The following is a 22555-nucleotide window of genomic DNA, read 5'->3' as shown; positions in this document are numbered from 1 at the left end:
GAAACCACTCGTGTCATGTGCAGGTTAAAGAACATCACGTGGTCTAAATCAGTCCTGAGCCCCCCACAATGCCGTAAGGCCCTGTGTGTTGCTTCGGGACGTTTAACCCCACGATTTGATTTTCGATCATGTGTGTCTGTAAATTTTCTACTTTCGTCGCACCAGCTAATCTTCTGCTGTCATCTACTCCGTTTCTCTAGGATGGAAGCATGGGTATGGCTGCCACCATAGCATGGGCTAAGCTGGTTCGACATTATAGGAGTAGCGCTCAAGACACGGACGGAAGGGAGAGTTCATTCCATTTCGTCGGTGTCTTGCGCGCTGCTTTACTATTCCTATATATACTCCGTTTACTTCGTATAACCTTGACACCTATTCCGTTAGTATTATCTGCTCGACGCATTGCGTGCCTAATTCCATTTTTAAAAAACTAATCACCTGCGATTTCCCGTTCAATCACTTGTTGCGCACTCCTTAGTTTATTCTCAAAAATCTCTTTTAACCTCACCAATCAACAATCACTAAAAAAAAAATTTTTTTTTTTCATGCTTTCATTAACACAAAATTGAGAACAACGAGCTGCACTAAGAACTGAAATTTTGGCGTATAAAAGCTTTCTCAAACTAGGGCAAACAGTTAACCGCGTGTTCCTGTGCCGCATACACTCGGCGTACTGTACAGTACCTACTCCATGTTTCTGCGACAACATTCTCGGTTTATTAAAAATATAGAGGATCCGAGATAAAATGCTAATTTCTTGACCAAATTCTTAATTTCTTTGACCAGTTCAAATAAAAACTTCGGGCTCATGACGCCTGCAGTCACCGAGTACTCAAAACAAAGTTTTGCTTGAGCTTATGTGTTGTGCACCGGTTTTGTGGAATAAATCCTCAAAATCGGTAGCGAACTGTATCGCTGTTTCAGTTGGAGCTTCTCCACTGTATAACTTCACTTGCACCCCAGAAAGAGTTTTCATGTAAATAAAATTGTATTTGAACTGCGGTCATTTGTCTAGCCGGTTACCGCATTGGTACAGTGCTCTATAAGTTTTAAGAAGTTACCTAGAAGAAGTTTTGAAGTTTCCAAGATTCAAAAGAACTGTGGTAGCACTGTCGTACTAGTTCATTTTTGCCGCCATCACTGCTTTGACGTTTCAACAAGTGTGATGTTATTCCGACGTCATATGTGTACTTACTCAAGAAGTTAAACAAGCGTTAAACAGTAGAACTATAATATATCAATGTTTACGTTTAATTGCAGTTCATTTTTTGTATTTTTTAATTGCAGTTTCTGAAAAAGTACATCCGCGATTGCGCTGTAACAACGAAGATGGCGGCGGAGCGTTGATCAGCTGTGCAAGGGTGGTTGCGTGTGTGTCCGTTTTACTTTCGTGATCCGTGTGTTGTCAAAGTCGCCGTGCTTGCCAGCGCTGCATTTCAAAACGATGACTGTTCACGCCGAGTAAGACAGAAGCTATGGTAGACGAAACTGCAGCGGATACGTCTCGCCTGGCCAAATGTGGCGACGATCTCGGCTACAGCGAAGAGACGCTCGGCTCCGCGGCCAATTTGTTGACAGAGTTCACGAGTCACGTGTATCTCGGTCAGTGGGAATGTGCTCGAGCTTGTGCGCTGACCGTTCTGCGGGCACCGTTCACGTCTCACGAGCAAAAATGGTTTGTGAAGGAGTACATTCGCGGAGTATCGGCGCTACCTGCAACCTTCAGGTATATACCGGTGGCCGTTGAATACGCCCCCTTCTTCGCTGCTACACGTTATGTGTTGTATGACGGGGCTGTGATGGGTGTTGCCTGTGAGTCTGCTGTAGTGTCTAGAATATGCGTGGCTGACATCGACGTCTGCCTAGTTCCGAGCGACTGTCGTTAGCGCGATCGTGTCGCAGACTTCGTGGCTAATCGGCAAGCACGTGTAGTATCATTTATCCGTTACCTTGTGTCAGCGATTGTCTCTGTGTTATTCTTATCTTGGCACCGTTTCATAGACGTGCCGCGTAGCTAGGCACATCTAGCAGGTGTAGCTGTTTCGCTCTGTGGCATAACCTTGCAGAGCGAAGTTTATGCTGTCAACTCAGAAGTACAACGGTTGTTCAGAACAGATAGTGTCCCACATGTCTTTTCTTTTTCTTTTTTTGAGTCATTCGTCATTTACGCAAATTATACCTGCGTAATGTTTTCCTGGCCATATTTTTTAAACTGTATATGATTTCTATGTAACTTTCGTTTAACTGCAAATAGTATGAAGTGAGGGATCGGAGCTGAGGGCCTGCTCGAATACCTTTGTCTTATATTTTGAACAGCACTGTCAAGGTCTTTTAATACTGTCTTACTCAGGTTACCCTGAAAGAGCGACTACATGAAGTGCGGAAAAGAGGGATAGCACGAAACACCAGAAAGAGCGTGCACAGCCTGTCGGTTTACTTGTGCTCAATTGAATGACAGCATACTGCTTGTTCTGCATGTTTTGCGTTGTCCCAATCATATTCGCTCTGAAAGTTGTAATTATGAAGTACGAATTAGCTTACCCCATTGGTCGATCACCTATGCCTGGCCACAATACCTCCAGGGACCATTTGCGGATACCTACCCATATTGCCCAGCTCGAGCATCCGTGGCTACAATCAAACACCTGTTGTGGACATGTCCTGGTCTAAACCAGATACGACGGCGCTACCTGCAAACAGTGGGCCTTCATCCCACGCGACCACCGGACTATGATTCTTGGCTCTGGAAACAACCATACCGCACTATTGATGGTCAATACCGAAACCGGCCTACATTTCTATATTTAATAATTTATGCCGTTGGGTGAACTTTCGAAGGAAAAAAATTAGCTCAAACACATTATTGCTGTAAAAATCAATATCTGATAGTGTTAGGTATTGCTTAGAAATTGGGTGAGAAAGAAAATCTGGAAATGTTTGGTTGACGCATCCTGTGACTTTATATTTTACAGAAACAAACATTGTTATGCTTAATAGTAAAATTCTATATGGCATTTAATGTTTAGCTTGCTTTCTCCCATGGGTACAATCAGTTGGTGCTGGAGCTAAATACTATGTGTACAAGCTATCTTGATGTTTAGTGAAGGCTACGTAAACAGTCCCATTGGGGGTCATCTCGCTCTGGGGAGATATTCTGAAACAATCCACTTTGGCGATACTATCGCCTTGGCCACGCCCCCACCAACGGCACGCGCTGATTGGCAAACAGCAAAATTGGATGAGCTGATTGGCAAGTTGAGCACGACGTCATCCAATTTGGTTCAACCAGCCAATCAGCACGTGCCTGACGGCGATATTGTTGCCGAGGCGATACTATCACCGAAGTGGATCGCTTCAAAATAAGTCTCCTGCTACCTGCTGCAGTGTCTCAGTGGCTATGGAGTTCTGCAGGAGGTGATGGGTTCGCTTTTTCTGGCTTCGCCAGGCTACATTTCTATGGGGGCAACGTGCAAAAATGCTCGGGTACTTAGATTTAGGTGCACGTTGAAGAACTCCAAGTGGTTAAAATTAAACCTGAGCCCTCTTCTACGGCGTATCTCACAGCCGCCTCAGTGTTGCTTTGAGATGTTACACCCAATGAATGAATGAATGAATCAATCAATCAGTCAATGATTTTGCTCTGCTCTCCCATTCACAAAATTCAGGAACATCTTAGCCTCATCCATTCTTCCTTCAAATGCAATTTTAACTCGCACAGTGTGCTTACCCACTCACTGGTTATTTGGATATTTCATTATTTCGAACATATTGTTCTGAACTCGAGCTGGAGGAAATTGCCCATAGGTAGATTATGTACGCTTATTGCTGTACTAGGGGTGCTAGCGGCGACAATTTCTTTTTATGTTGTGGGTCCTGAACTGGCAATGCGGCAAGAACACAAGCTCTCACCGGTGCATTGACATGTAAAGCTAGAGAGACCGTAGTAGGAGCGTAGGGGAGTTTGGAAGGACAAGGCCAGGGAGGGGGTGGGTTAGAGAGCCTAATTGGCTCATAGGCATGTACAGTATAGTGCACTCTATAAGGGAACAACTAGCTGGTAATAAAGTCGATATAACAGAACTTTATTGATATTACTACTCTACTTGATAGAAAAAAAAAAGGCTAATGGAGACCCGTTAGGCTGATATCTATGCAATAACGAATAGTCTGGCTGTAATTGGTAGCCAAATACTAAATATGTGTTCTCTGTGACAATGGACTGTACTGTACATCAAGAGAGAACTGGAGTCACTGATGGAACTTATTCCTCTGGCATCGGAAATCTGGCTTTGTAAGCAGGCTTCTTTTGCAAGCCGTAGAAAGTACTTTTTAGCCGCCAGCAGCATCTGTGCACTTCTGTCACACTGAGCTGGACTTAGAGGCAGAGTCCAAGTTGGTCTTAGATTTGGCAGAACGGCTCTTCGTGTACAAGGATAATGCTGATTATGCTCTCCGTGTATGTTTGCACTTCGTGATAATCTCTGTAATGCCCCTTTCTGAGCACAAGTACAGGCTGTGATTATGTACTAGGTATTTCAATAAAAGGTCATTTCACCACAGACATTTAATTTTTCATTCAACTAAACAGTTGTGTGCATTAAACATGTATTTCATGTCCAAGTGGCATCAAGTTCCTGGGAATCAGCTTTACTACCTGTGATAGGAACATAATAGTCTTGAAGACGTCAAATTTCTTCACAGCTGAGGCATGCATCTCAGAATAGCGAAGTGTGCTCTGACCATGTGTGTTAGCAGTTATGGCAACAGACCTAAACATCATACTGTTGCAGAATGCAAGAACGATTGCACCCTACCACTTAGATCTAGGTGAACATCAAGGAATGCGACGTGGTTGAAATTAATCTGGAATTGTCCACTGCAGCGTCTCATTGTCAAGGGGCTTATTCTTGATCGATCAATCAGTTCCAGGGATACTTTCACATATGCATGATGTGTTGTCTGATGTAATGCCTCACAGGAGTGACAGGCGTTCTGCTTGCTGGCTTAGCCAATCAGCATCCCCCCAAAATAATAAATCCACAATACGATGCCATATGCTGCTTTAAGATGTTAACATTGCGCGAAACTGCTATGTACACGCCAAGATAACACCTGATAACAGAAAAGCTAGCAAGTATAACTATGTTTAAATTCTTTTTTTCTGCATCTTCAGATACATTATTCATTATTAACTACAACATCATAGAAAGATAAGGGACAGGTGAACCTTATTATTGTACACCTTATTAAGTCTGTTCATGAAAACTGGTTTTTGAATACAAAAAGCCAATATGAAAAAGAAGGAAAAACATTGAAAGATAGATGTATGAGCGCTTTTTGACAGCACCAGTATGTAACCAGGTAGCAGGTGATCTTTCTGTTGTTTTTGGAAGTAATTTTTATATAAGGAAGAGATTCTGAGCTTCCTGGGTGTTGTTTCCAAGTACACTGCACATGAAACAGTCAGTTTTGCTTTTTGTAGCTGAAATAATGTTAGATTTCACTCTTGTAGTACACATTTGTAAAGACAATAAATCTCACAGAAAGATTAACAATTTTTGGCCTGTTTTGTTGCTGCATGTTCTTAACATGCTAAAGATGCAAACATAATTAATAACAATAGACAAAACAACATTTTCTGCTCACGGACATAATTTGTCTGTAAGGGTTAAACTCAATACAGTCAAACCTGGATATATCGATTCTGAAGGGGATCACAAAAAAGTTCGATATAAAGGTATTTCGATATATAAAATAAAAGTTTTATACAAAAATTTTCAAGGGGATTTTAGTGCTGTTCGTTGTACACAATAATTCAGTATATGTGGGTTCGATATATCTGGGTTTGACTGTATATCAGTATCAATCAATCGATTCGTGCACTGCAAGTCTGGGCCACGAGACAATCACTAATGTATACCCTATTGCATAGTTATCATACAGGTGCACACATTAAAATTATTATTATATATATATATACATATAATCTTTATATCAAATTATTGAATATACGGAAGTAATAATCAAAATTTTTCTCATTGATGTCAGCATGTATGTTATAACGAATATCGGATATAATGAAGGTATTTTCAAGTCAGGTGCGACTTTGTTGTAACAAGCGTTCGACTGTAAACTGTGTCATGCGTGTGGCAGTATCCTCTGTTATCACGTAACTGTTGACAACATTGAAAATGTTTTATTTTTCCAGCGCATGTGCCAATCCCCTCCTGCAATCACCAAACCACCTCAGCTGGCTTGCTGCCAAATTCTTAGAGGATTATTGCGATGAGGTTTGTTCTTTTTTGGTGATTTCCCTGCATTGACTTTGCGTTTATGATGTTTAATACAGCAGTGACACTCCTTTTCTTATATAGCAAAAACCATCAATCTTGGCTCACGATGCGGAGCTAAGGGTCCTTCTCTGCACTATTGGTGGAGAACTTCCTGATGCCTGCAGACAGGTTTGTTCAATACCTTTACACTCGCATTGACTGTTATCTTTGTTTCACCAAAGCATCATGTACTCTATCTCTTCAGGCATTTTGTATTTAAGTGCTTTTGATTTCTCATGTTAGAACTTTATGTGTGAAGGACTTGGCAGTAAATAGATGTGATCTACAATCAAAATAAATATGCAACCCCTTGTATACTATAATATTCAGAACACTTACCACATGTCTGCCACATTTCTTACCTGCCCAAAGCAATGGATATAAATCAATATGTTGAATAATGAAGCAATAAAAATTGCATAACACGTTGGCTGGAGCATAAGGTGGGCTCAAGGTTCCCTCAATGTTTAGCGGACTGGTAGATATTTCATGCAATGTTTTTTTCTAACCTTGAGATTGTCCATCGTTTGAGCGAGATTGGCCGAAAAGAAAGTACAGTAGAAGACCTGCTGACGATACCATTACTGTTTAGCACAGTGCATTCAGCAAGATGTCCTTGCCCTAATTTACATTCTGGTAAATATATTGAGTTGGTGGATTCTACATGACTCAATGTGTAGCAGACATGACAAGACGAGGCTTGTTTTTATCTACTCTTCGGATATTGTCCTTGTCCTATGTTGTGCTGTTACATTTTTTATCATAATACTACGGTCACATAGGGTAATTTCGATTGCGATTGAGCCCAATTAAGATTGATTGCTAACGAAGGTGCCCCGTGTGACTGGGGTATTATGTTCCGTCCTGCTGAATTGTGCCTTGCCTCTCACATTCGTTAAAGGAGTTGTACGAAGCCTACTGTGCAACAGCACCAACGTCTGACCATGAAACAAGCAGTCTCCTCTCATCGAACTGCCTTTTGTCACTAAAAGGCCTGTTCCTCAAAGACCCCCCGAGGGCCATTCTTTTGGCTGAACACATTTCCCAGCACCTGGGAGAAGCGAGTGGCATCACACAGCAGCTGTGGAAAGTGCACTTGGATGCCCTACGCAGCTGTCTGGGACAGGTGCAGGAGGCTCTCTGTGCATACGAGGAAGTTCACGACAGGCAGAGGTGTCTACTTCTGAAGCTCTTGGTGACACTTCCGGATCCATTGGTAGCACACTGTGTGGGTAACCCTGAGGCAAGTATCTTGCAGTATCTTGAATTGACCTAGTTGGTTGCACATTGCAAAGGCAATGTGCGACCAAATAAATGGACACTAAAGAGAAACTCAAGTTGAGCTGTAGTTGTGAATTACACTTATACAATACCAATAAGGCCACTGTTACTCTGAGAGGCGGCTTTATAAGTGAGAAAAGAGACTAGAACAAAAGATTGGTGACAATAGTGCCTTTAAGTTTCCTTACCCGCTCGCCGTGACATCATGTATTTTGACGGCGTCTGCCTGGGCTTACTTAAATCTTTTACCAGTAAAGGTGGACTACATTGTGCTAGTCTAAAGGAGCCAAAGACTGAACTTGGCAAGTTTTGAGCACTCTAATCATGAGAAAGTGTGTTGAAATTGCGACATCACACTGATGCAACAGCATTAGGGTTTTCACACGAAATTAAAAAAAAAATTGCAGTTTGGCCTTTATTTCCTTTTTTTTTTATTTAATCAATACCTTTTCACCAAATTAATGAAACGAGTTTTGAAAGAATCTTTTATTAGTCTAACTTATTTGGTGTTTCTTTCAGGGTCTTTAATGGCATTAAAAGATGGGGACAAAGCAGGATGAGCTCCCGTCTTGTATTTGTTTGCTCCCCTTCTTTTAGCTCCATCAAATGCTCGTGCAAGTGTCTTGCATGTCTGTTTGCAGACAAAAACGTGCAAGTCTATCACAGGGGCTGAGTAGCTGTGGTGTTTTGCTGCTGAGCATAAAGGCGCATGTTTGGTTCCCACTCGGCATTTCGATGGGTAGAAGGTGCGAAACCACTGTTGATGAGAGAGGGTAGAATTAACATCAGGTGTCTTGCCATGAGGAAGTTAACATGGGCCAAAAATGTCTGTTTCTGAGGCTCTTAGTGACCCCTCCAGATTCATTAGTAGCACACCGCTTGGGCAACTACAGTGCAAGTTTTTCACACATCTATTTGCAGGCTAAAACATGCTAAATTGCCATGGTGGCTTACTAGCTATATTGCTTTGCTGCTGAGCAGAAGTCATGCATTTGATTCCCAGCTATGGCATCTGCATTTCAGTGGATGTGAAATGCAGCAACACCCTTGTGGAGAGAGTTAGTTCGGTAACACGTCAACACCTTAAATTTTACTGGCAGTGGTTTAAGTTCGAAAAGTTCAGCAACATGTTGCCTTGGCAGAAAATTTATACATTGGGGACCATAGAAGTACAGACAAGTTAGGGTTAAAAGGACACTAAAGCCAAATACTAAGTCAAGCTAAAGTGATGTATTAGTGCACGAGTATCTCTAAAGCGTCAGTATTATCGCGAGCAGAGCCTTAGTAATAGAGAAATTAAGGTAAATGCAGGACACGATTAGCGACTCCCCCGGGGACATTCAAGTACTCGCCTGATGGCGAAGGCACTCCTCATTTAAATTCTGTCTCTAGTACTGAACCACTCGTTATAAAAACATCATTGTACTGTATTATAAAAAGTGAGAAAATACTACTTCACCAGTTCTATTACACTTTTACGAAAAAGAACTAACTGACATTACACCGTTGACAACGACGTGGGTGGTCAAAAGGTTTCGTCTTCGCTTGACTCTGCGCCGCCCGCACTTTCGCGTTTCAGTTTTTCTGTTATCGTGTAGTGTTGCGCTTGTTTTTCTGGCTCGCGAACCTCTCACTAACTGCAAGTAGCAGAGAATTCCACTTCCATGCAAAGTCGCGGAATGCCCGAACGGTCTACGCCACTCTACCAAAATCAGCTGCAGCGGCGCACCGTACCGACATCTGTCGGGCGCCGTTACAATCACCAACGGCAGAAAATGGCGTATGCAACGTCACCACTCCTCGGTTGGCGTGGCGGGTGATTTCAATTGCAATAAAGGTACTTGGACCCTTCAGATCCAATTTTCTCGTAAACTAAGTCTTTTCTTTGCACGAAACAAGCGTTTTGAGGTTTCTGGAAAAGTATTTAAACAGTCCATGGTCGACTTAGTATTTGCCTTTAGTGTCCTTTTAACTCAAACACATTATTTTGTTTCTGCTTTTGCCAATAAATGTAATATCTGCATCATTTTGGTGAGATTGTATTCTCGGGTTGATTACAAAAAGTGTTCTACTTTCTAATTTCTTGTTCATGTTTTATTTGTTCATGAATACTTTGCTAGTAAACAGCTTCTGATGGAGCTTTCTGCTCAAACCTTACCGAGTCAATAGCAGTAAAGATGATGCAAGTTCCATTACGAATTTCGGCACAAGGTTTGCGGCAACACTTTGAATGTTCCTGCATTAAAAAAAATAAAATAAATAAGGCAGTGTCAGAAAAAGCACCACCCTTAATAACTCAAGCACAGAACTGGCACCGATTCACAATGCATATTGTAGGTCATTGTACGTAATATGCCATAAGTTGGCGACATTGCCTCCTGCATTTTAACTGATGTTTCATGGTGTGTTTTCTACTTTAGTTGAAAACATGGTTATGAAACAATAAATGTTTAATGGTTGCATGTTACTAAGAATGTGGTAAGATCATTGAAAAATGACAATGAAGAAGCAAGTTTGACAAGACAGGTGCATGCAGAAAGTAAAAAGAGTGAAGAGCGAGTGATGTTCATTATAACAGAAAGTTTGTAAAGCTTTTATTCTAGAGTTTCGTACATAGTTCCTACGTTAGTTAACATTGTTTATAATGAAAAGTTTGCTGTCTACAACGTCATGATTGAGTGTGGCAAGAACGTTAAAAAGCAACAACAAAGAAGTGGTGGTGCAGGAGGAAAAAGGAATAAGAAAGCAAGTGTAATGTATTATAACAGCGAGTGCCAGACATTTTTCTGTTTGTTACTGTCTTGTTTCTTTGTAGTGGGCCAGTGGCTTATTGGATACTATCATTGGTGATTTGCTCAATCTGATCGATGGAGGTCTTCTTGGCAAACTCTCTGTGTTTGAGGCGGTCGTTTGCCGAAAGTCACCACTCCTGTCCAAACTTTTTGCTCAACGGGAGAATGAGAGGCACGGACGTCTTGCTGCTCCCAGAAGTCCCATGTCGCTGGCTGTGTCCGAAGAGTCGGGCCAGCTGGATCTGCAGGAGGCATTCCTCAAGTCATTCGTTAGGGAGGAGCATTTCCTGGAAGCCATACTTGTAAGTAGTTGTACCTAAAGACCATGTGCAGTTGTACTTTGCACAGGCTGAATAATGCCGGTGCCAATGGAGCCAAAAAATCGTATTGACTGCTTCATGCTTTAAGGTTTAATGCCATTCACGCAACGCCGCATAGATATAGAGTAAACCTCTGTTAACTCGAAGCTGTAAAAACCGGGGACACTTTTGGGATTAATAAAGTTTCGAGATAAGCGAAAACACAAAAATAGAAGCCCACTGGCTGCGCATAGACCACATGGAGCCTTTTAGAACGCTGGCAGTAATATTCTCGATCACTTTCGTGTGCATCGGCACCGTACACGTCAGCGTCGGCGGGCAACAGTGTTACAAGCGCTGATCCAAGACAGCGTGCTTCAGGACATCCAAGCATAACTGGTTCCAGACATTCCAAAAACTGATGCTGCTACTTTTGCGTCATAATGAATTCTGGATAATTTCACTTCGAAAACCGCAATTGGAAGCCGAATAGCGTGCTTGTCACGCCTTTAGCAGATGTCCACGAGTGATGCGGCATTTACACCTCACCTTCGCACGAGCACGAAGCAAAAGTCCTTACCAAGCCACGGTCTCGATGAAGCTCAGTGGGCTCGCATGCTGGCTTCACTTGGGCACAGCGCATGGGCTGATTGTGCCTGCTCAAAAATGCTGATAATCTTGCTCAAAGTCACGATTAATACGCTGTGACCACATTGATGTGCCCTGACTTAGTCTTAAAAAAACAAACTTCAACTCCCCAGATCACTGCTGCTGTGTGAGGTCACAACAAAGTGGCAGCAAGCAGCCAAGCAAGTGCGCACAAGAGGCAATAAGAAACAAAAAAAGGGGAAATATAAACGGGGAGCCTGACGAGGTGTCTGGCTCGGCTAGTGAGCTGCCGTCAGGTGAAAAGTGAGTGCAAGCGACACCAGCGACGCTGCCCCATTGCTTTTTACGGGGTATTTTCGTAGCCTAGATTTCGAGATACCTGGAGTATGGCACAAAAGCTTTTCAAGATAAGAGGTGAAACACACATAGGTTGACAGCATGGCTGGACAAAAATTTAGACTTAGCCAATATTTTGAGATATCAGAGCTCGAGTTAACGAGGGCTTACTGTACATAAATACTGCAATATAAATAAAATGCAAGTGGCAATAAAATTTCATGCCACTTGCAGTGTACTGTGCCCTCACAAATCATATGCCCATTAAAACTGTACTCTTACTCCCAATGTGAGCAGTTATGGCGCCTGCACACGATAAATACATTACAGAAGTAAACTGAAATTATTCCACGTAAAATATGCCTGATAATGCTTTTGTGGCATTTCTTGCATGCTTGCCCCTCTAGATAATCTTTTGTATTGTGATTTCAAGTTTGCTGCACTCACTGCACTGTCATCATCACTATGTTTTATTCCATTAAGCCTTTATTGATGCGTGTTGCCTGCTGACAACATAGCAGAATTTTTTTTTCTTGGTGAATCTCAGTATTGAATACAAGGTTTCTGGCTAAATGTCTTTGGCCAACACTGAATGAAAGGCAGCAAGTGTCATTTGTTGGTTTAGTGCAGGAATACAGGACAAGGAAGAAGTTTGGTACCCGAATCACTTCATTTTGAAAAGATGGTCAAAGGAGACTAACTGGTGCAAGATCTCTGGCTGCAGTGGTGTCACACACATGATGTAAAGGAAATAAAATGTACGACTATGGTTCACATATGACCGAGAGCTGTCTACAAATTCTAAGCAAATCCAGAGGTGGCTTGGGGTAAAGCCCACTTTCACTATTCTTCTGGCATTATCCCCTATTGCTGAAAAAGCTGCCTCTAAATATTTTTTCTTTTCATTGGTTGTGCTTTTTCTCAGTGTGCTTTGCACATTTAGATAGAAAATATAGATTTATGGGGGGATATTTACTTGTGTCATCATTAAAAGGTTAAAATTGTGAATTAAGAACTTTAAAGTACTAGGTACTTAATTTTCATTAACCTCGCCCATGTGGTATGAGTGTAATGCCCTTTACGTGCAGGTTAGCGTAGTACCATCAAGCGTCTAATTACTTTCTTTCTCATCTCTACCAGTGTGACAGCTTCTACACGTTTCTTTTACATTCTTTTTCCTTTTTTTTCTTTTTCAGAACGCTGCTGTCAAAAAGTTGCACAATGGAGAATCAGAAGTCGCACTCCGTCTCTTTGCACATCCCGCTCTGCGAGACTTCTACATCATTGCCTTATTTCGTGCCTGGAATGAAGTTGTGTCTGACAACGATGCAAGTTGTGTATTGCAAGCATTGGATGATACCAAGGTTTGTATTTTCATTGAAAAAAAAATTGAAAAAAGGGCCTAGTTTTTGAAATTCATCTGGCATAGAACGGCTCAATCATGTTCGTGTTTCTGGCCCATCACTATAATTAAAAAAATAAAGATGAATCATCTGGCAATGTGACCATAATACTGCAAAACATTGTGCCTAATTCACAAGACTTGTTTTCTTGAATGTTTGTGCTGTTGTTTCTAAAGCACCTTGCAAAAGTCTTTCGTCACTCATCATCACTTTAAGAATGAAGTGCACAGAATGTCAAATTTGTTTCTCTCATTTATGCATTAGCATAAGGATGTCAAAGTGGAAAAAGTGAATGTGTGTGGGAAGCCTGTCATGTGGTAGAGATGTATATATATGTATATACAGGGTGTTTCAGCGAACACTTTCACAATTTATTTAAGGTTGCCTATGGCAGATAGCCCAATTCTAGTTAATGAGCTGGTCTGCTCGAAGAGGCGGACATTACATGCACAAAAAATTGAAGTGCATAATCAGCTTATTAACAAAAATCCACTAATTAGGTTTTTAACTAATTACCTGATGGCCCATATTGCAATTTACAAATTGTAGCCGTGGAGTTCGCAAGGTGGATCCACTTAGAATTAATTCTCAGGATGGCACCAGTTTCGAGATATTAATTCCCGAACGTTACTCAGAAATGCATTGGCGTTCCAGTTAATTTTGTGCTTCAATGCATAAAGCGACGTTTTGTTAAGAACCTAACTGGAATGCCAATGCATTTCTCCGCAAAGTTCGGGAATTAATTCGGGCAAAGTTCGGGCCTTGCAAGTCCATGGCTACAATTTGTAAATTGCAATATGGGCCATCAGGTAATTAGTTAAAAACTTAATTAGTGAATTTCTGTTAATTATTCAATTATGCATTTCAATTTCTTGTGCAAGTAATGTCTGCCTCTTCGAGTAGACCAGCTCATGAACTAGAATTGTGCTATTTGCCACAGGCAACCTTTAAGAATTTTCGAAAGTGTTCGCTGAAACACCCTGTATATATATATATATATATATATATATATATATATATATATATATATATATATATATTTGCAACTGATGGTGGTCTGCTCCAGACCACTGTCAGTGGCACTTCGCTCCTTGATGAGGAAGGACATGTGTCAAGTGAGCTCCTGGACGACACTTTGCGATGTGGTGAACACAGTTTAAAGACATGGATACGGGACCTCAAAGAGGTGGGACGTAATGCTAGCGCATTTCTCTCGCATTCGCTACTAAATAACCACTGATATTTTTTTTAATATAATATTATTTAAATTGTTTCAGACGGCCGCATTTCGATGGAGGCGAAATGCAAAAACATCCGTGTGCTTGCGTTGTAGTGCACATTAAAGAACCCCAGGTGGTCAAAATTATTCCGGAGCCCTTCACTAGGGCGTGCCTGATAGTCAGAACTGGTTTTGTCCCGTAAAACTCCAGAAAGAAGAAGAAGAAGATGCAATATTTCCAAACTTTTCCCACATTGCATTGATGCTTATGTCATAATGTGCTGTAGTTTGCAAGCTGCATTCATGATATTCAAAATAAAAATTAAATATGCACTAAGCCATGTTTGGCATTTGATGCCTGGTTGAAAATGTGTGTGCAGGATGAATCAAACAGCACAGGGACCTTCAATTTGGAATTTTTCACTTTGGTACTGCTAAGAAATGTAAAAATGTATTTCGTTCAACAGTTAAAATAAAAGGGAAGGAGACGTGTAACATTGTTCTCTTTTCGTGGTTTTTGCTTAATTTTTGTTGATGAATTTTGAATATTTCCTTTGAGAAACAAAATGAAAGGACAGGAAAAGTGTAAAGTGCACTCATACTGTGCTTTTTCTGTTTACTTTTGTTAATGAATTTCTTGAACACAGGCCGTAACGTGGAGCAGCCAGGAGACACACAACTTCCTCATGGAAATGCGCTATCGCCTGTTCGTGACAGAATGGATCGTTTCTCTACAGAGGTGTGGCTATCTTGCACTTTGAAAGATATGTTTGCTTTTTTAGTGTGCAGTGCTTATGTTGTAGTTAGACGGAAGTTGTCCTTTATGTTAAGTCTATTCTTAAAGTGCATGGCCTGGACACATGCACTTGCTAGTTTTTGGTATACTTATTTCACTTAATTTATATGAAAACGTTCAGTATTCACAGTCTGTGCAGGATTTCAATAAAGGAACTATGTATAAGTGGCTCTTTTGGGTAAATTGCTTGCTTGCTCATGCTCAGATTATTTGCAGCGGTAGTCGTTCATGGTGCGTTTTGGCTAATATATTTTGATGCAGTGCTTGCCTGTTTAGTCCTGAAGAAGTCGCTTGTTGTAAGTGGACTCCAATCAAGAAAGAAAGAAATAATGATGCACCCTTTGCGACAACAGCGGACCAGAAAAGTAACTTTCTACATAGAAAAAAATGAAAGTGCCATCTGTCCCCAGGCCTTACATGCAAAGCTGTAGTATTACACTCGTGGCGACAGGGGGCGCTTGTGTTGTTTTCACTGAGAAAATTTGCATTTCTTTGTATGGCGTTGCTGCAGAACACAGACATTTACTTTCAACTTGTTTGGAGCAAAGGGGCCTCAGGAACAAGTTTTGCGTTAAAACACGGCATTCACCGAAATGGTGCCACCTTAGTGTGAAGTTTGAGTGCAAACGAGCCCGAAGTTTAGGTAGAAGAGCTTCCTATATTCGACTCCTTTATTGACATCAATCTATTGTATTTGTTGCTTATGGTATTTAACCTTGGCCAAAGTTCAGTTAGAGCAAGATTAGTGCATGCATGCATCACAGTTCGAGCCTTGCAGAGTGCATTCATGCTTTTGTGGGCAGTATAGTTGCAGATTGCTGCTTCAAACTATAATACAGTATAATTTCCGTATAATTAACTCTGATATACATCGAATTACCAGAAACAATGTAAATCAAATTTTGTTGGCTATGCCTTTCTTTAATGAGTATTATACTGCTATACATGAAACAGAAAATGCATGATTCAAGGCAATATCAGTTAGAGTTACTTAACTCGACATTTAAATTTGCTATAATTCGGTTACTTGGTAGCTCGACCGGAAGACGTAGCCAGAAAACTGGAAGACATACTTTGAGCTGCCGAGTTTTCTTGGCAGCTGATAGTATGTTTTCTTGTCACAAAAATGTCAAACATTCAGCAAGAGCAACTTGAAATGGCACATTCTGAACATGGTGTGCATGTTTTGGCCAACAACTTGGCTTGACTGACTTACAGCCAACAAGCCATTGTTCTGATCCCATGTGATCACACTGATTGCATGGTTGCATATTAACAATGGTGCAAAGTGTGCTTGTAATTTATCATTGTGCAAGTGCCATGTATCAGCACGGCAAGCCTCTGACAGGCCATAAAAATCAACAGGAGACCCTTTCCTGGCCAATCGGAGGCATCACTTAAGGTTGCATTTCTTTTGCATAGACGTGATTGTAAATTCAAAATTTTTTTACACAATATTGGTGTTTACGCTTATAACAAATATGGAATATAACAAAGCTATCTTTGTGTCGGATGTGAATTCTTTATGAAGAGCTTTGGCTGTAATACTAGAGCAGCAGGAACACACAAGGAACCGTTCTCTGTACTTTGAACGTGCAGGAAAAGAAAGACTTCGCTGGCATCTATGGCTGACGTCAAAGCCAGGCGCCGCACCATCTTTGGAATGCTTCAGCACCAGTCTGTGCTGCGAGTGCTTCACAAGACTCTGGGTCTTGGTGAATTGGACCGAAGTTACGCGTTTCGCCTCTTGAGTGGGCAGTGCCTTGTTGCCAACGAGCGCACAGGAAGCATGTACCACTCCAGCCCTGCTCGTAGCAGAGACTGTGCCCTCTACCGAGGATATCTGGCCATGCAGCATGCCATGAATGCGATGCATTCAGCCATCGTGCTGCACCACTTGGGGTGCAGTGTCTCCAAGCTTCGGGAACAAGAGCAACTGCAAGAGGAGCTTCCAGATGACCTGGTCTTGAGACAAGGCGATTCTCTTGCTGACGCTGTTGCCATGTATGGATTCGGGCCAGTAAGTCACACCTTTTCAAGTTTTTCTAGCAGACGTGCTCCATTTTGCTTAGACTTGTTGTTTATGATGAGTCTTTCTCATTCGACCACTCTTTCTCTTGGCATCCTCGACAAATTGCACTTGTGCGCACCGGGGCACCCTGGGGCAATGATGATCGGATGTGTGGGAGGCGGCACAAAGAGATAGCCACCGCAGCCCCGGTTAATTTAAGCTGGTCAGCCATGGTGCCGATGGATCTCGGGAGCAGTAGATAGACGTGCAGCCTGAGCATGCTAGCGTGTTCTTCGCTCAGGCTGCATGCACGTCAGCCGTCGTCTTCTTCATCTGCTCTGGAGGTGATAGTCACGCCGCTACAGGGCTCCCGTCCTAGCACTTTGCATGATTTAAATACGTACAAAAGGCATGTATAGAGAAAGCAGAGAGACTGCAAGCCTATATACACAAGCGGCAATTCATAGCATCTGTTAAGAAGTCCAGGTAAAGTCTCTTGGGGCGAAGGGGTCAAATAGGCTCTCTGGTGGTTGTGGCTGAGAATGTCGCAGGGGACGCATATTGCACGAAAAAGTGTCACTAGGAGCTGGAAGGAGATGGCTACCTCTTCACAGGTTAGTTGTATAGCAGTGCATGAGAGAGGGCTTTGTCGGGATGTCAGCGGTGGAAACACAAAGCTGCTGTGAGCTGTGTACCTGCGTGCAGATGGGGCCACAGGAAGACCAAGTCTGGACATGAAGCACATTGCCTTCTGTGCTGAGGAACTTGTCTTGAATCGTCAACATCTGCGCGTCCAGTGTGGCGCACCTCGGCAAGCAGAGTTGAGGCGTATTGATCGAGGGAAAAGGCCTTTGAGGAAAACGGTACTGACAATGAAGACGATGTCATCGAACGGTGTACAACGGCGGCAGTGGCACAGAACTACGAGTGTTGGTGTGCATTGGTGCCCTTGCAGATTCATGCTGTGTTGCCCTTGCAGATTCATGCTGTGTTGCCATTTCAGGCCCGGACACCATTGTGCAGGGTTGCATATCGTGGCGACCAGCTAGACTTTGGTCTCAGGATAGCGTGGACATTCCAGCTGCTGCTCGTTTGTTGCATCGTCGGGTCATTGTGTCAAGTTCATGCAATCCAAGAAAGATGTACCAGGCAACAACGGTGGCAGCGTAGGTCGTGAGCGAGGCGCAGCTATAGTGATGCCTCAGTGTGAAATCATGGCCTGCCGCAGGCTCTTGTAGATGCCCAGGCGTGGTAGGAGGCAGAGCTCCGGCAGCTCTCGACTTGCGTGGAGAAAGCACATGTGTTGCGAACTCACATTGACGTAGAAGTACTCGAACCGAAGAACTCAGACGGCAGAGCTGCTCCTGCAAAACTTCGGTAGGCCAGGCATCTACAGGAGGTATGAGCACAGTGCATCGGAAGGCTGCCTGCTGCTGCTTGCGGCAATATCTTGGATGTCGGTAGCATCAGGTTTGTGGCGGTCGCTGAACCAATCGCGAAGGTTGTGCCTGTGGTATTGCCGTGCCTGTGAGAGCAAAATTTGAGCCTAGTGTAGCCGGTGGGAGAGTCTCTGAATCGGTGATGATTAAGGTGGCCCGGAACGAAAGGGCAGAGAGCTTGTGGAAATTAGCAAGGAAGGAAAGCGGCGGGTCTTACAGTTGCCAAGAGCTTTTGTGTTAGGCCCAGCAATTCCACGGGAAGAGTTGTCGCGCAGCTGCCTTTAAGATGGGGAGGAGGCTCACGGATTGAGTAGAGGTTAGATGTTGGGGAAGGCTTGTGCTAACGATTGGCACGGGTGGAGACATGTGTTCTGCATCGACAAGACGCGAAATGATGTGAATGTTAAGATGGCGAGAACTGTTGTTATCGAGGGCGAGCTCGATGATACTGAGCACTCAAGGTGGCGTAGTAAGCTAGGAGAGCTGCCCGCAAGTCCTCGTAGAAGTCTGGACTGGGTGCAGAAATCTGGAGCTTGGAACGTTGTTCCTATGGCAGCTCCCGCTGCACGTGGTAGTATTGCAGCAGCGGGTCGGTCTCCTTGTAAGTGGCTGTCTAAATGTAAGTGGCTGTCCAGCTGGATGAAGCAGATGTCCGGCATGTTGATGTGGAATTCCCGGGCACTATAAATCCGTGGGGCGTCTGCCAGAGTACGTGAGGCCACATCGCTCTCGTCTTGGTAGATATGCTGCATCAATGCTGGCATGGCTGGTCTCTGTTGTCCGGTGTTGCCAATACATGTGGGAGGCAGTGCTAAGAGCAAGTCGCCGCAGCCACAGTTTATTTAAGCCAACCAGCCACGATTCCGATGGATCTCGGGAGCATTGGATAGATGCGGCCGCTGAGGCCGAGCGTGCTGATCCCATGCTTTGTAGTCGCACTGGTCCCATGCCGTGCGTGTTCTTCGCTTGCGCTATGTGCACGTGAGCTGTCTTCTTCTTCACCAGCTCTGGAGGCGATAGTCGGGTCACTAAAGATGAAACGGGGCCCCATTGCACGCCGGAGAGATTTGTCGAGTGTGTCATCTCATTTACTAGTTCCTTCTTTTACTAGAATTGATTGATTGATTGACTGATCGATCAGTAGATGTGTAAACAATTAGCAGCCTATCCATTCTTTAGAGATGATTAGCGACTTTAATGTCATTAGCAATGTATCCTGTAGTTTGTGGGTAATTGTTGATGATATGTTTTATATCACGATTATTATGAAAGGTGGTACAGTAAAAGCTCGATGATACGATCACGGCTAATACGAATTTCCGGATGATACGAATTTTTCTGTGGTCCCGGCCGAGCCCCATTACTTTGCAACGTGCTAGAGAACGGTTGTTACGAATCGATTTTCGGCCTGCGTCGGTTGATACGAATAAACGCCGCCCCACCGACGGCCGCGAAAGAGAACAGCGCGCAGTCACGCGCTTTCTCCCGTTCTGTTTTGGTGCGGAGGCGCGGACGCGGCGCCGGACAGCGCGGACTCCGCGACTGGGCGCGAAGAGTTTGAAGCGGTGGCGCTTTGGTGCTTTTGTACTTTTCCTCTTTTTCGGCGGCCGCCCATCGGACGGAGTGGCTGCTGTGCTTCGGGCCGCGTTCTTTGTGTTTGCGCCATTTTACCTATTGTTAAGGAATTCTTCGCAGACTCACATTTTGAACAAATAACTCTTTAATTGAGAAATAAGAGAAAAAATAAGAGGAGTAACAACGTGCGTTACGACTGCTTCCATCGCGGGTCGCCCTCCTTTTCTTTTTTTTTTTCCCATGTTTGCCAGCCTCGCATTTCGATTCCGCTAACACTAGTCGCAGCGAGCTAAGTCTACCGAGATAGAAGGACATTAGAGACTTTTTCTTCAAGAAATAAATGCTTTTTACGTACATGTGCCTGAGTGAGTTCACCTCTGACTCTTTAATTTAGCTTCAGTCGAATCTCGTTAATTCGAACACGCTTATTTCGAACATACCGCGCACCGACAATGCTCTTAGCGCGCCAAATCACGCGGCGGCGCCTCCGACCGGCATTGCTCCGACACTGCCATAGAGCAAAAGCTCGGGAGAGACCCCTCAATGCCGCGCGCGAAGGAACGGAAAAAAAAAAAAAAAACCCCGCGGCGGAAATTTCACCCTCTTTCAAATTGCAAGGTCGCCGTTTCTGCATCGCGCCGGAACAAGTGTGTACGTGCCGACTAGAGTGTTCTAGACAACCGTATTCTAGCACACACTAGTGCCGACGTCTCAGCCACGCGGATAAAATGGCAGTGAACCCTTCTCCTCTATGCTTCCTCTATTTTCTAGTCACATGTTGACCTTGCATGCTGCGGCAGCAGCGCAGAGGAAAGCAGCGGCGGAGGCGCAGTCGGGCCAACAAAACTGCCCACGTCCGCAAACGCTCGCTTCCCGATAACGGCAGAAAACGAAACTTCGGGGAGCGGCTAAAATAAGCTGGCGCCAGCGCACGAAGTCGAAGGTGAGAGAGCTACGAGGGAGCTGATAGGGAGGGCGAGGGGAGCCACCGAAGCAGCGGAGTTGACGCGGCCAAATCCGCTTCCCTAGATGCCGCTCTCCTCCCTCACCTTCGACGGTATCCGCGCGCACCCGTGTGCCGGCGCCGCCCGCTCCCTGAAGCTTCGTTTTCTGCCGTTATCGGGAAGCGACCGTTAGCCGGCGTGGGCAGTTTCGTGGCCCGCGCTTGCTATGATCTTGCGCGCCGCGATATTTCACGACTCGCACCGTTCGTGCATCGTGCTATGGTGCACGAATACTTCAAAAATACGTCCTTTTAGTTCGAACAAATTTTCTGGCCCCTTCGAGTTCGAATTATCGAGATTCGACTGTAGTTTTAATTGTGTTTCGATGATACGAATTTCGGCTAATACGAATATTTTTCGTGACCCCGTGAGATTCGTATCATCGAGCTTTCACTGTACATAACCAGTGATGCATGGCCACTGGCCCAAGTTGGCATCAAAGATGTTTATTGAAGAGCAATACATACCCAGTGGAATTACCCTGTGGCCCAAGTTGGCGTCGCAGCCTGGTTCGTTTAAGAGCGGAACATACACACTGGCACATAACCAGTGCCACAAGTATGCGTGAAAGAGAGTCATTGAAGAGCACCACATACTCAGAGTTACATGCCCAGTGACTGAAGTTGGTCCGATGTTTGGTTTTGAACCCAGTTCACCCAGCACAGCAGCCCGGTGCTCTGCCCATTTGACCATGGGTACTTAGTGATCCAAGTTGGCAGGAAAGAGGTTAGGCGTGGGCATATATACGTAGAGACATACCGCAGAGTGCTAATAGCATTAAAACATTGACTGACTGACTGACTGACTCACTCACTCACTCACTCACTCACTCACTCACTCACTCACTCACTCCCACACTCACTCACTCACTCACTCACTCACTCACTCACTCCCACACTCACTCACTTCCACACTCACTCACTCACTCACTCACTCACTCACTCACTCACTCACTCACTCACTCACTCACTCACTCACTCACTCACTCACTCACTCACTCACTCACTCACTCACTCACTCACTCACTGACCAATCTTCAACATTGCCAAAAAGGCAATATATTTTTGTGTTATTTGCAATGAAGCTCGTATGATGTCCTATAATGTCGCTCATATGATGAGCCAAACAACATTGTATTCCTTCTCCTGAATCTTTGCTGCAATTCCAACATTCTGGACCATCCTTCAGATCTGGTCATCCAGACACAACTTTTTCTTGTTTGGCTCAGTACCCTCGATTAGCTACTTGTCATCTTGAAAGTACCTTGGCTCAGTACAGCATCACTCGCCATAGTCGTGTAGTGGCTTTGGCGTTGCGCTGCTAAGTCCAAGGGCACGGGATCGAATTCCGGCTGCCGCGCCCGCATTTTGATGGGGGCGAAAAGCAAGAACGCCCATGTACTGTGCATTGGGTGCACGGTAAAGAACCCCAGGTGGTCAAAATTAATTGGGAGTCCACC

At 43.8% G+C, this 22555-nt stretch overlaps 1 protein-coding gene across 1 annotated transcript; it reads left to right on the top strand.

Annotated features, from left to right (window-relative positions):
- Positions 1–1317: 1317 nt before the first annotated feature.
- LOC119435476 (uncharacterized) lies at positions 1318–17298 on the top strand. The gene is made up of 8 exons (XM_037702325.2): positions 1318–1726; positions 6209–6290; positions 6375–6461; positions 7234–7575; positions 10429–10707; positions 12846–13013; positions 14919–15010; positions 16667–17298. The coding sequence occupies exons 1-8, from the start codon at positions 1476–1478 to the stop codon at positions 17271–17273; spliced, it is 1908 nt and encodes a 635-aa protein (XP_037558253.2). The 5' UTR covers positions 1318–1475; the 3' UTR covers positions 17274–17298.
- The last annotated feature ends 5257 nt before the right edge of the window (positions 17299–22555 follow it).

Source organism: Dermacentor silvarum, unplaced genomic scaffold (genome assembly GCF_013339745.2).
Source record: "Dermacentor silvarum isolate Dsil-2018 unplaced genomic scaffold, BIME_Dsil_1.4 Seq735, whole genome shotgun sequence".
Taxonomy (NCBI): domain Eukaryota; kingdom Metazoa; phylum Arthropoda; class Arachnida; order Ixodida; family Ixodidae; genus Dermacentor; species Dermacentor silvarum.
The sequence above is the reverse complement of the archived record's forward strand: the minus strand, read 5'-3'. Positions and strand labels throughout refer to the sequence as shown.

Bases quoted from the DNA above. Each gene is read 5' to 3' on its own strand.
- LOC119435476 (XM_037702325.2), top strand. From the start codon at position 1,476: ATGGTAGACGAAACTGCAGCGGATACGTCTCGCCTGGCCAAATGTGGC. The intron at 7,576-10,428 runs GCAAGTATCTTG...GTTTCTTTGTAG, and splicing joins ACTGTGTGGGTAACCCTGAG to TGGGCCAGTGGCTTATTGGA. The intron at 15,011-16,666 runs GTGTGGCTATCT...TTGAACGTGCAG, and splicing joins TGGATCGTTTCTCTACAGAG to GAAAAGAAAGACTTCGCTGG.